This window comes from Leptidea sinapis, chromosome 6 (genome assembly GCF_905404315.1).
Source record: "Leptidea sinapis chromosome 6, ilLepSina1.1, whole genome shotgun sequence".
NCBI classification, from domain to species: Eukaryota; Metazoa; Arthropoda; class Insecta; order Lepidoptera; family Pieridae; genus Leptidea; species Leptidea sinapis.
This window is the reverse complement of record NC_066270.1, coordinates 1,822,448-1,836,283: the sequence shown is the minus strand read 5'-3', so window position 1 is coordinate 1,836,283 and position 13,836 is coordinate 1,822,448. Positions and strand designations below refer to the sequence as shown.

The 13,836-nt window shown below is 37.9% G+C and overlaps 1 protein-coding gene across 1 annotated transcript in view; it reads right to left on the bottom strand.

The window, feature by feature from the left end:
• Window positions 1-13,024, bottom strand: part of LOC126964851 (myosin-I heavy chain) — a 51,057-nt gene extending 38,033 nt beyond the window's left edge. The window contains exons 1-9 of the mRNA XM_050808169.1: window positions 12,853-13,024; window positions 10,529-10,650; window positions 9,545-9,607; window positions 6,605-6,694; window positions 5,078-5,237; window positions 3,825-4,015; window positions 3,247-3,480; window positions 2,187-2,351; window positions 582-824 (exon numbers count right to left, since the gene is read on the bottom strand). Of these exons, the coding sequence (XP_050664126.1) occupies window positions 582-824; window positions 2,187-2,351; window positions 3,247-3,480; window positions 3,825-4,015; window positions 5,078-5,237; window positions 6,605-6,694; window positions 9,545-9,607; window positions 10,529-10,650; window positions 12,853-12,934 (1,350 nt within the window). The 5' untranslated portion in view covers window positions 12,935-13,024. The remainder of the gene's footprint in view (window positions 1-581; window positions 825-2,186; window positions 2,352-3,246; window positions 3,481-3,824; window positions 4,016-5,077; window positions 5,238-6,604; window positions 6,695-9,544; window positions 9,608-10,528; window positions 10,651-12,852) is intronic.
• Between the last annotated feature and the right edge of the window lie 812 nt (window positions 13,025-13,836).

Here is a 13,836-nt window from a genome sequence, read left to right as displayed (position 1 = left end):
GATACAACACACTTCCGTCCAATTTGTCACATAATTGTGTTCTAACTACTTCACTTAACTCAGTATTTCTTTCATTGGTCTTATTTGGAAACAAAATCGGACAAGTGCGAAAAACTCGCCCACTGAGGGTTCTAATCCTACTAATATTATAAATGTGAAAGTTTGTATTTCTCGATGTATGTTTGAACCTCTTTAACGCAAAATCTACTGAATAGATTTTGATGAAACTTTACAATAATATAGCTTACACACCAGAATAACAGATAGGCTGTAATTTATAACACTATAGTGTGAATTATACAAAATATAAAAGAAGTGTGATTGTTGCTAATGAATACAACTAGCGCCATCTCTTATCAACTAGCAAGCAAAAGATCAATACAATTTATATGGCAAAACAACGTTAGCCGGGTCAGCTAGTTATATCATAAAAACAAACATGTTTAAGCTTGTGCCAATGAAGCCTTTTTGTACGATACCCCACATGAAACGGTTAACCAATTCAAAATTTGGAACTCCAATCACAACATTTCAAATACAAAGGCCCTTCCGCGAAGTGGGAATAATTTGATCCAACTTACAATTTCCTGCTCCAAGGCGAACACATAGTTATTGAAGAACATGTGCAACTTCTCGTTCGCGTAGTTGATGCAGAGCTGCTCGAGCGAGTTGGACGCGAAGTTCTCGAAGCCGAAGATGTCGAGTACGCCGAGAGCTCGGCGGGCGTCACGCCCCGGCGCCGAGCAACTGTTCACGTGACGCACCAGCCACGCGAACGTTCGCGAATAGAGCGCGCGCGCCATGGCGTGACGGTTCTCACGCGCCTGGCAACACAATGAATCACTGACCTGTATAATACCACTGGATAGGCTATTGAGATAGATAGACACTTTATTGCATACCATACAGACTTAAAAAAAATATATAATAAAAAAAGATCTTAAGCTAATTACAGTCATAGGTACGCCATGGGCGGTCTTATCGCTTGAAGCGATCTCTTCCAGACAACCCAATATACAATACAAGATACAATAAGTAATTATAACAGGTATCTTGAAAATAACGTCTGTAAATATTCCTTTACTTAATTAAAGTTATTTAATAATTACAATAATATTACATACATTCTAATGTCTAATGTAAAACAAAAAAGAAAAAAAAGAGTTAACATACAGACCTATACTTATACAAAAATAAATACAAAATAATACTACTAAATACTATATAAATACAATAACTTCAAATTGATAGTATTATACGCACTGACAGTTACATAACATCTAATATGCATGTGAAATAGTGTTTGGAAAGCATTAATTTGAATGAATTTAAGTTTTGAGCACGCTTAATATAGAGTGGTAAACTATTCCACAACTTCACTGCAGTTACAGCAAAAGACTTCTCGTATTATCTCGTCTATTTAATAATATGTTTGACAGCAAATTTTTTGTGCCTATTTGAAGCGCCACTCGCGATCGTCCAGAGAACTAATTTTGACGTATAATACAAATGGCTGCGAAGGAACGTACAATACTCTGAAGTATTTTTGCATTTTGAATTTATTTCGTTCGTTTTTCGTGCTATTTATACTTTGCAACGTAATAAACTACACATTTTTTTGTAAATAGTTTCCCATCATCTATCGTTGTTTGCTGAGGTTGTCATCACTAGTTTTAGTACCGCAGACTCTCGCTACATGGCCAACAGCGCCAAAATGGCGAATATCAAACAGGCACAAAAGCACTTTGACAGCCGCCAGTCTAGCGGTATATAGTAGAGGTCAGTGCAATGAATCGACTTCTAGTTTTTCTACGCAACGCCAAGCAAGATCTGTGTTGCACACGGTCAAATAGGCAGCTTAATCCGCTTAACACCAGCTGGATCACCTCATATAGGTACTGTCTTAAAGTAAATAATGACGACCCATATAGGACCCATATAGCCATGTAGTGGTTTGTGATCCTTGCCCACTGAGTTACAGGCCCCGGGTTCACATCTCGGTAGGTGCAAATATTTATATGATGAATTTGGATGTTTGTTTCCAAGTCATTGATGTTTATAATAATATGTATTTATGTATGCTCAAGTAAGTACATCGTATTAAATATATCATTGTCTTGTATCCATAGCTGTGGCTAATTCTAGTTTGGGACAAGATAATTTGTTTAATAGTGTGTCAATGTTACCTCTGGCAGCCTAAAGGGTATGTCAGTGACGTTTCCTCTGACGTTGATCTGCCGCTCCAGGAGTACGCGCTGTGCAGTGGAGAGCGGCAGCCCCAGCAGGCTGGCAACTGCTTCCACAGCCTCTGAATCCTCTGGTGCGAGGGACGTGCGCTCCCCGTCTATGTCCTGCCAATAGGATGTTTTATACTAAATGAGAAAATATGTAAATAGTAGTAGTATATACTTAGGTAATAAGCAGTTGGTATTTTTACGAAGCCGTAATGATATTATGTCTTCAGATCAGATGTGTGATCAGAAGTGTCATAACTCGCTTACATTACTCGCTTCTCATTCATTGTCCGCCGTGGAACAAGTGACTATTAATACCCTATTTTATCAGTATTCACGCAATTGGAACAGAAGTAAAGTAGACAGTACGCGCTACAGAAGAACAATAGAAGCGAGTTGGAGTATACCTTTGCCGAGAAGCACACCACGGTGAGAGATGTAAAAGAAGAATACTGAAGGTAAATTTGTCACTTTAAATGTGATCAATCAACCAGGGGCTGCTTTATTATTTCTGTTTAAAGAGGCTACGTTTTATGGTTTAAGGTGAATTGTGACTTCAATGATGCACTGCAGCATTCCGAAAGTTTTTAATCTGAAAACTATTTGAAATACGCCCGTATTTCTTATAACAACACTAGGCAAATGTTTTTTGTCTAATGAGCCTTAGGCATGTCCTTTGACTTCTCCTGCTTAAGGGGGTCTTTTTTTTATATGAGAGGGGGCAAACGGGCAAGAGGCTCACGAGATGGGGAGAGGTGAGGCAACCGCCCATGGACATCCGCAACAACAGGTGTGTCAAGAAATGCGTTGCCGGCCTTTAAGGTGGGAGTATGCTTTTTTTCTTGAAGGTCCCCAAGTCGTATCTGTTCGGGAAGACCGCTGCCGGTAGTTGATTCCACAAAGTGGCTGTGCGAGGCAAGAAATTTCGAACAAAACGCGCGGTTGTGGAATGCCAGACGTCTACGTGATGCGGAAGAGTAGAAGTCTGTAGAAGGATTGATGGATAATTCACCTGGAACTGTATGTTGCCCAGCCACAGCACGGCAGCCAGCACCTTGAACAGCCCCTCGCACATGTGCGGCGCCACCTGGAGCACCGTCAACGCCAGCTGCAAAGCCTCCAGCCTGCCCTGCTCCCCGCCGCCCGCGGCCCTCGCTCCTCGCACCACCTCCTCGTCTTCTGGCCTGAGGTACTTGAACTGGACGTCATCGCGAAGTCGCAAGATATTCTTCAGCTCCGTATTATGCTGGAGAGTGTACATGCTTATGTTACATATTTAATTGTTGGAAGGTTTGGAAAATATATCGTTGAATAGTACAAATTGTCACGTAAAAGAATAAAAAATATACAGATTTTAATAGAGAGAAAGTAACATGGGCGGGGTCAACACGTTTTTCTTACGAAAATAACAAATTCTATACGAGTTTTCAAATCCCAAACAAACTTTTCCGACCAGGGTCTTTTATCACATCCTATTGGTGTATCTTATTGGTGTAAGAAAAACTCATTCAATTTAAATTTTATTTGCAAAAACGATACGATCATCATATCAGGTCTACAAAACAAGAAGTAAATAGGTAATCGTCTTACCCGCGCTCCTTCGACCAGCTGGTAGAAGACGTGGTAGTTGGTCTCTCTGGGAGCGGGGCCCGTAATTCTGGCTCTCTCTAGCAAGAAGTCTCTCAGCACTGCACCCTTGATACCTCCTCGATGGTCCAGTCTCACCTCCACGAACTTGCCGAAGCGCGATGAGTTGTCGTTCCGCACGGTTTTAGCGTTACCTGGATAATATTTAAAATAGGCTTATAAAATCACGTCTAAAATGCCTGGGAGTATTAAAGAAATTGCTGCTACAGTACTATTTCTGGATAAGGCACACAAGTTTTTTGCATTGCCAATATTGCAAATTTAAAAAAACGCTTTTTTCCCATTTGGTACTAGTTCTTATATGTATTATCTCTTTGATTTCTTAGCTTAATTTATTATATTCAAATAATAAGATTATTATATTTTTAGTCTTCAAAGCGCGTAAATATTTGCTGGCTTTAAGAGATAATGAAATTTCTTAGACAGACGTAGAATCCACACTGCTTACGGGCTGTCTGGTAAAATGAAGCCATGCTGGAACATATTTGTACAAATGTGATCCATATGTGTGTAATCCAAACTTTGAAAAATGTGTAGAACTTATTTTTATGTAGCAACAACTTTCTAATGTAGACCTATTTATATGATATGTGTCCAAAACAAAACTAAAGTTTTAATTAAATTATTTATTTTAGCTGAATATCTAAGTTATCGGACAGCCTGGGACTAGATTATGATTATTTTATAACAATAGCAATGACAGTACAATATTGTATATTTTTATTAATAGAGCGCAAAAAAAGAATGCTGGGAGAGTTTCTTGCGCCGCTTCTTCCCTCTCAGAGCGCCATTTGTTTCCGAAGCAGTAGTAGCATCTAGTATATGACATCAAAAAGAATTCTTAAGGAATCAACTTTTAGAAAAAAATGCCTTTTAATGTAAGTTCTTAAGAACTGAATTTAATTATAAACCAAAGTATTTACCTAGATTAACGCGAGTATTACACATGTAAATAAAACACTTTCTAAAGGATTAAAACTCGTGTAATTGTAAATTCTGCGTGAAAGTTACATTATTATAATTATTTTAGCTAACCCGACGTTTCGTGACCTTTTTAGCCCACCTTTTCACAGGAACCCTTGTGAAAACACAATAACAATTACACGCTTTAATCCTTTAGAAAGTGTTTTATTTGAATAGTTATAACCAGCGCACACTCTGCTAAGATGTACTGTAAAGTTCGTGTTTGTTCGTACCAAAGGCTTCTAAGACCGTGTTCGCCTCGAGGATCTGCTGCTCAGCCCAGGAGGCTTGTCCTCCGGCCGCGCACAGGTACTGCAGGATCAGTTTTGTTGTCTCCGTCTTGCCAGCGCCGCTCTCGCCCGATATCACCACCGACTGGTTCTTCTCACCATTCTGTCAGTCAGAAAATCGTATTACTTATATGAAATTAGTTCATAAAATAATAAATCCATTATACATGTAACCATTGACTTTCAAAAAGTTGAGCTGAAATGAGAAGCGAAGTGGCAAGAATTTACTTGGTAGAGGATGAAAAACGAGCGTACAGGTCACTTCATGGTAGGTGATCACCTCCTTCCACGCTCTCTTGCAACACCAGAGAAATCACAGGAGCGGTGCCGGCCTTTAAACTGCACGTGCTGCTTTTGAAAGTATCAATTTTTTTTGTCTATAATTTATTTTTACAAGGTGATGCAAAATGCAAAATATTACTTACAATAAGTAAAACTGAAAACAGTTACGTATTTAGCAGATTATCAACAATTACAAACAAATATATATGTTGCTGTAATCAAATCAAAGAAACGATTAATGTAACAATTGAGACAGAAATATATCTTTTTTGTAACATAAAGGAGTCAGTTCTGCTGATATTAAGGGAAAACCGCAGATGTATTGCCGGTCTTTTGAGGTGAGGGTATCCTTCTAACTTGGTTCCTATAATACGTAATAAAAATATTCGAACTAAAAAAGGGTTATCTTATGCGTTTAGAACATTACCTACTGAACAGCATTTATTATTGTTATAACAAAAATAAATAAATAAATATACATATATAAAGTTAAATAATGTTATAGTTAACGAAAAGTAACTTTCATTAGCCTACGCCATTGCAACCAATCATAGCAAATCGACCGCCCTTCGTGTTCAATTGAAGATGAGTAATATTAATTTTGTAAAGGTCACTATCGAAAAAGGGATAAAAATTTTATATCTATATAATAGTAATAAGGCATTACGTGGGTATAAGGCAGTAGGTATCAGTCTTCAATACATGTATAGAATATAATCTTAATATATATAAATTACGTGTCACGTTGTTTGTCCGCGATGGACTCCTTAGCTAATGAACAGATTTAAATGGAGATTACTTCATTGGGTGCAGTTTAGTCCAACTTGAGAGATAGGATAGTTTTTATTTAAATTTGGGACCCATAATTATTTTTATTTCCAATATTTGTTTTGTATGGACATATTTTCTATGAGTTAATTTATTGACGCATGGTTTGACAGTTCTGCTGTGAAACAATTTCATTATCACAACCAGGAGCTAGGATATGTAACGATATAATTCTTGATGTTATGAAAAATTATTGACAAATACATAGCTAGTTAGTAGAATATAAATATATCTATAAACCATAGGGAGTGACAACATTTGGTAAACGTCATGTTTGTCGTCAACTAAATAGCAGGTTGACTACGAATAAGTATACATAACTTTAACGTAATAGCAGTAATAATACCTCTACCGACATACCTGTAAAGAACTGTACGCCGACTCAGCGAGGGCGAACACGTGCGGTGGAAGAGTTCCGAAGGCTTTGCCGCGGTAGTATTGCATGTCATCCTGTAAATAAACGATAGTCATTGCTTCAACCGTCCTAAGAGGTATCAGTTACTGACAAGAAAATGTAGTCATTGAAAATTGTTGAGGTGATTCGGTGAACGAAAGACTGTACAAACTAATAGAGCATAAGTGTTGGAAGATGATTACATTCGCACCATGTTGACGTCTGGCATTCAACAAACGCGCGTTTTGCAAGAAATTTCTTGTCTCGCACAGCCACTTTGTGGAGTCAATTACCGGCTTCTGTTTTCCCGAAACAATACGACTTAGGGACCTTCAAGAAAAGAGCATACTCCCACCTTGGCCGGCAACACATCTCTTGACTCTCGATATGCGGATGGCCATGGACGACTGCCTCACCCACTCCCCATAATGTGAGCAAAAGGCTTATTTGGACCCTCTTATATAAAAAAAACATTCCCCAATCAGGTCAGGGATATACTGGTAGGATAGGGTTAATGAAAGTGGAAGAATCCAAGCAAGTTTTTCCGAGCAGTGCCTAATGAAGTACCTTAATAGCCCAGCGTAAGTTTCTTTTATGAAAATAAGGAACGAGACGAGCAGGACGTTCAGCTGATGGTAATTGATACGACCTGCCCATTACAATGCAGTGCCGCTCAGGATTCTTGAAACACTCAAAAATTCTGAGCGGCACTACAACTGCGCTCGTCACCTTGAGACATATGTTGTCAAGTCTCATTTTCCCAGTAATTTCACTAGCTACGGCGCCCTTCAGACCGGAACACGGTAATGTTTACACATTATTGCTTCACGGCAAAAATAGGCGCCGTTGTGGTACCCATAATCTAGCCGGCATCCGGTGGAAAGGAGCCTCCCACTGCTAAAATGTACTGTACTGAGTGTACTGTAATGAGAAAAAGGTATAAATTACACATACTGACTATTGTAAGTTATAGAGTGTTACGACAATACACTTGCTTGGTATGGAACATTATCAATCACAATATTGTACAAATTCGTCTTTAATTAAACCCGAAACTTCATGAAGATAAACCATTTATCATCGCAAACTGTCATTAACAACAAAAGCTTTTGACACCAGCGCGAATTGCCATAGCGCTATCTAGTCGTTGAACATCGACAATAACTTTCCGCGCGACAATACATCCCGCACCAAATCCAACACTACTATTTCTATGGAGCTCATTTCACTGTCACAACACGCGCATTTTTCATAACAATGAATATTTTATTCAAGGCATTCGCAGCTTTGTGAATTCTTTTGTTATTGCGCTCGTTGCATAAAAATATCTACTGAATAGTACACCTGATCACTGGCGTCCATAATCTTGTGAAGTTAGGTCTACTTATATTGAATTCTAGAGCTTTTTGAAGGTACCCAAGTCATATCAAACTGGTACTGAACCGGAGGAAGTTCATTCGACACTTGGTTGCAGAAAAAGGGCACTGTTTTTTATGGAAGAGGAGGACAAACGCACGGGTAACGGAACGCACCTAATGTTAATTGATCACCGCCGCCCACATTATCCTGTAACACCAGTGGAATCACAGGAGCGTTGCAGGCCTATTAGAAAGGTGAACGCGCTATTTTTTAAGGTGAAAATGTCGTATCGTCCCGGAAACACCGCACAAGGAAGCACATTGCTCAGCATGGTTGTACATGGAAGAAAGTTCCTTGAAAAACACTATAGAGGAACGCCACACATCTATGTGGTAGGGATGATGTTCTAATTTGTGGCGTGTCGTGCAAGGTGGAATCAAGTAGTGGAGGAAAATTTCACATCCAGATTATGTCGATAGGGTTTGAGTTCGTGGCGTGTAGTCAGTACTGCTATAGTCTTTGCAACAAATTCCGTAGTATTATTATTTTTTTATGGAAAAAGAGGGCACGGACCACCTGGTGTTAAGTAGGTATTCACCGCTGCCCACATTCTCTTGCAACACCAGAGGAATTATTAAAATACGTATTATTTGTTTTTATATTAGATAAAATTGGCAGCGCTTCAATGTGGATCAAATTATTCTGTTGTTCCGGTCGCTACCATTTTCTCAAGATCGCTCTGGGCTTATTTGAAGGTTGCTTGGAGTTTTGAAGTGAACGCTTCTAAAACGCTCGTTCGGGTAGTCGGCTTGAGTCGAATAAGGCAGCGTCAACAGTCCGAGCAAAATTTACAGAAATTAATTACAAGAAAAAAATTATAATTTCTTTTTTTAACTCTTCTTGGTGAAGTTTTCACTTTTGCCGTAATGCTTTGATCACATACGGTTTTCTAAAGTAGAGGAAGTTGGTCATGATAGTCAAATATTTATCACATGTTAAGAATTATTTAAAAATAAACTGCGACGATGAAACGAATCTCCGTCCAATATGGTAAGGTTAATTTGTGAATCAGTTTTCTGAGGTAAAATCAATTCGATCAACGGTGACAGGTTTATGCAACGAAGCTGTCGTCTACCTACCGCCCCATTGCCGCCGGTAATGGCCGATACACATAATATAACAATTGATCTATCCTTCTTCTTATTTCTTTGTTGACAAAATAATGTAATTTTGTTGCTGTATACCTATATGTTATGTATATATTCGGATTTATTATAGAACCCGCGACGTCGCCCCGCAAAAATACAATGTCTCCTATTAGCGTGACAGTAATAAAGGTAACCTCTTGTTAATATTATATCAATTCAATAGTTTTAGCTTTTTGCCCCGACATACATATATACAGACAAATGAACAAAAATTCAATAAAGTTTTTCGATTCTGTATTATTTGTAGAATATTCAGGAAGTATTCTCTTAAAATTTTCAATGTAAAGTTTAACTTTATTACAATTTTATTATATTATGTATAGAAAAAAAAATACTTACGAAACTGTAACATCCCAGTTCCTTGTAGGGATTCACCGCAACCAATATGGAGCCTGTGTATGTCTGTTCAATTAAATATTAAGAAAAATATTTTTAATTATTTATAATATTGCGATAAGGCTTAGTATAGTGGACATAGAATCGGAATGGTTAATTCGAGCCTTTGATTGACTTATGTGCCAAAGCCGAAGGTCAGGAAGAAATCCAAAATAGAGCTGAACAATCCCATACGTGTAATGGGTAGACTTACCTTAATTGGAATAGATAAAGCGGATTAATCCCTCGCTGACCTAAACTTTAATCAAAGAGATTATCCCGACGTTTTCTAGACTTGATAGTCAACTAAGTTAACGAAACATCGGAATAAATAAATGGTGTAAATTTTTCCAAATTTCTATTACATTTAATCCTTTAAAAAGTACAAATTTTATTCAAATAAATAGTTTATAGGTGGCATCAAATAATTAATTATAATTTAAAAACATATTTTTAACTTGTAACACTATTATTTATTGTAATGTTTGGGAAATAAAGTTATTATTATTATCTATATATTATAATTACCCAATAACCAACTGGGACACTTAACACTGTCCCGATTGTTAATTAAGAAGAGCTTCATCTTTTGTTAGTTTCTCTTTATGATAAAATATTCTATGTCTATGGTAGCGACAACCACATTTCTAAGACACAAAAACTACGGTTATATTTCTCGTGCCGTTAAGGCGATCAAGTAGATTATATATTTATATATTTGATAAAAAGCTGATGGTAATTGATACGCCATGCCCATTTCAATGCAGTGCCGCTCAGGATTCTTAAAAACCCAGAAACACTGAGTGGCACTACGAGGGCTGCACTAAAAGTATCGGGAATGGAATATTAATTCTGTTTGTTCAAACAGAATTAAAAAGATTTTAACATGACAGGAACAGTGGAAATATATGTAAAAAGGCGGCGTCGGCTGTTTATCACAAAGGATACATAGATGAGGTCATGCACGTAGCGGCGGCGCAGGTTGTCGTTGATGGCCGCCTCGGTGATGAGCGGCATCATCGTCATGTCGGGCAGCCCCGGCCCTTCGTCCTTGTCCTCCTCCATCCTGCCTGGAACAATGATACAATGTCCAAGTTACACTTGTGTAGTTTACACAAATAGTTTTAATAAATTGATTTAGGGACTTGTGGAGGGAGAGAGAGCAATGTCATATAGAAGATCGTACAAATAAGATTAATTTGTTGACTTGAGGATGGATTTGTGGATGAAAGTAGACATTTATGGTAAGTGTTTGCCAACACTGGCTAGGGTGTATATTCCGGGAACGGATCGGGGATGTACTAACTAGGCCATAAGTAGCAAGAATACAAGAGCCTGTTAAAGGGTTGACTCTAGTGAACGTAGGCGGTGGAAAGTCATCTTTTGTCTTCATCACTCCTTTGGAAGACAGGCGTGATTGCATTAGCATAAGTTACGGCTTCGGATTCAGCTATTGAACTGTCAAATTCTCTCTTGTACTCTCAGTAATAGATTTCCCTATATCTCTTTCCAGTTCTTTATGTAGAAATAAAGATATATATGAAATATTTTAACATCTGAAGCAGACATTTGACCTCTATGTAGGACGAACCATGCGACTTGAGCTTATCAAGAGCTCAGCGCCGGCCGCGTGGGGAGTCAATATTTATACATTTTATTACATGTACCTACTAGATAATTGGCAGTACTATATTGAATATAATAATATAAGTATTTTTTTGTAGTATCCGTACGATTTGAAAATATTTTTCACTTGAATGAGCCTTTTAGGTAAATTCTGGTTCGAATCATTCAGGTTAAAAACAAACAATTTAGAACAACCAAAGTTGGATTAGCAAAATTATGTAGGTAGGAATAAAATTTGAACATAAATTTAACTTTATATTTTAAGAAAACGACATTTCGGGACCCAGGATGGTCTCGCCTCGCATTCTCCCTACGCAAACAGAGGTATCTTCAAGAAAATCGCCGGCCCTTGTGGGGGAAGTAGGCACGCCCTTTTTAACTAGACTCGAGGGTGTTCCTTCGATATTTTTTTGTAAGACGAGCGGAAAAACAGGGTAAGTAATTTCAGAACTTTATAAAATGATTTATTATGTACTTCAAGTTCGGTTTATAAGTTTTAATTCGATCATTGTCAAGACAGGCAAGCCCGCCTAGAAAAAGCTCATTGAAAATCGCACAAGGATGGACACTAAACATTAAAATCGTAATAATATGTATTACATTATTTCCCGCTCATTATAAACCTTCTTAATTATTGTTAAGTGCAATCGGAAGTAGCACTTCATCCGCTTTATAGCTATAATAAACAAAGCTCGACAATCTGAAGCGATAAATATGTTGATAGACGCTGACCCCTGGACGCTGAGCCGTGGTGACTTGTGAGTACCGACGGGTATAGTCCTCGACGCAGGACGCTCCACTCAGCTCGCATCGGCCTCCAACGGATGTGTCATTTTGCAGTTAAATACGCAGATAATGTGTATAAACTGCCATGTTCACTCGCGGATAATGTTCAGTCAAATTTATGATAAATAGTATTGAACAATGCGTTCACGTGATGGTTGATCATAGTTCACGATATATGATTGCTTTTTGCTTAAACGCTTCAAACATATCATACGCATAGGTGTCTATTTCTGCCGTGAAGAGGTAATGTGTAAGCATTACTATGTTTCGGTCCGAAGGGCGTCGTAGCTAGTGAAATTACTATTGGACAAATGAGATTTAATATCTTATGTCTCAAGGTGACAAGCACAATTGTAGTAGTGCCGCTCAGAATTTTTGGGTTTCTCAAGAATCCTGAGCGGCACTGCATTGTATGGGCAGGCTGCATCAATTACCATCAGCTAACCGTCCTGCTCGTCTGTTCCCTTACTGTCATAAGAAAAAATACACCCTGCCCTTTACATTAACACACTAACGCTCAGGATGCTTAAAAAAACACAAAATTCTAAGCGGCATCTCTATTATCGCGCTCGTCGCTTTAAGGCATGATGTCAAGTTCCGTATTCCAAAATGGTCTCAAGGGTATTTTATATAAGGTTTACAACAATAAACTTCATCTTAGACTTTGTATTGAGAACCCTTCTACCCACCTAAGTCTCAATAGCCTAGTAAGGCTAAAGCTACGGCTCCCCTCAAACCTAAACACTAATAATGCTTCCACACAGTTACTTCTTGGTGGTAGAAAAAGGCGCCCTTCTAGCCGACATTCTACGTAAAGGATTCTGCCCGTAATTGCCTAGAATAAAGTGCATCATACTAACATTTTACTTCAGCTGGCTGTCGTAACGTCTCAATCGATTTTCTCTCTTCAGTAGCTGTTACAATTTTCTTTTTTATTGCCATTTTTGAACCACTTATCTAGAAACCTAGAAAGTTATGGCATGGCGTATTTCATTTTGTGGAATAAAAATTTATTATTTACAATATCTTATATTCAGTGCCCATTAATGTGACATCGAATTTACTTATGTCAGTTCAAAATTTGTTCCAAACACCTATACGGACTTTTCGATTAGTATCATCCCTTATAAACTGTTATCTATGGCTCTGTTAGTTGGACGCTGCGTATGCTGAGATGAAAGTCACATTACAGTATTTTACATCAAAACGGTGAATGAATAAACAAAATAAAGATGGGATTCACTTTAATAAGAATCGCAACATATTCAATTGGTAATAGCTAAATAGGAAATACTACTATTGTAAGACCAAATATACCACTCTATAAAATAACATATAAATGAATGAATAAAAAAAAATTTAAATGGTTCATGCATTTTGTATCATCCTCAAAACGCCAGCTGTTTCCAAACGTAAGCCTCATCTTAAATACAATTTACAAATAATGTCTCTAATCTCAGCAAATACATAATACAAAGCGAACGAATCGAAATTTCTACTTAGCAAATTTACAAAAACTTTAGCAAACACTCATTTCTTCGATCGATCGAATACATTTCCTACATCCGCATATCATTAGACAAACGCGCTGTATAATTTTTTCCCATTCAAGCCGATAGTCAATAAATAAGGTGTTCTTGGGAGTTGAGTACGTCTCGACACGCGATGAGCAGGATTCCCTATTAGGGAACGAGTACGGAAATAACATATTATCTACTTCCAAAACGAGACTCAAGAACCGTTTTATGATACAAACTATTGAATTATGGTTTCGGTATACGCGGTAAGCTTCACTAGTTACTCTTGTAGGGTGAAACAAACACAACGTTACGACGGTGAATCGC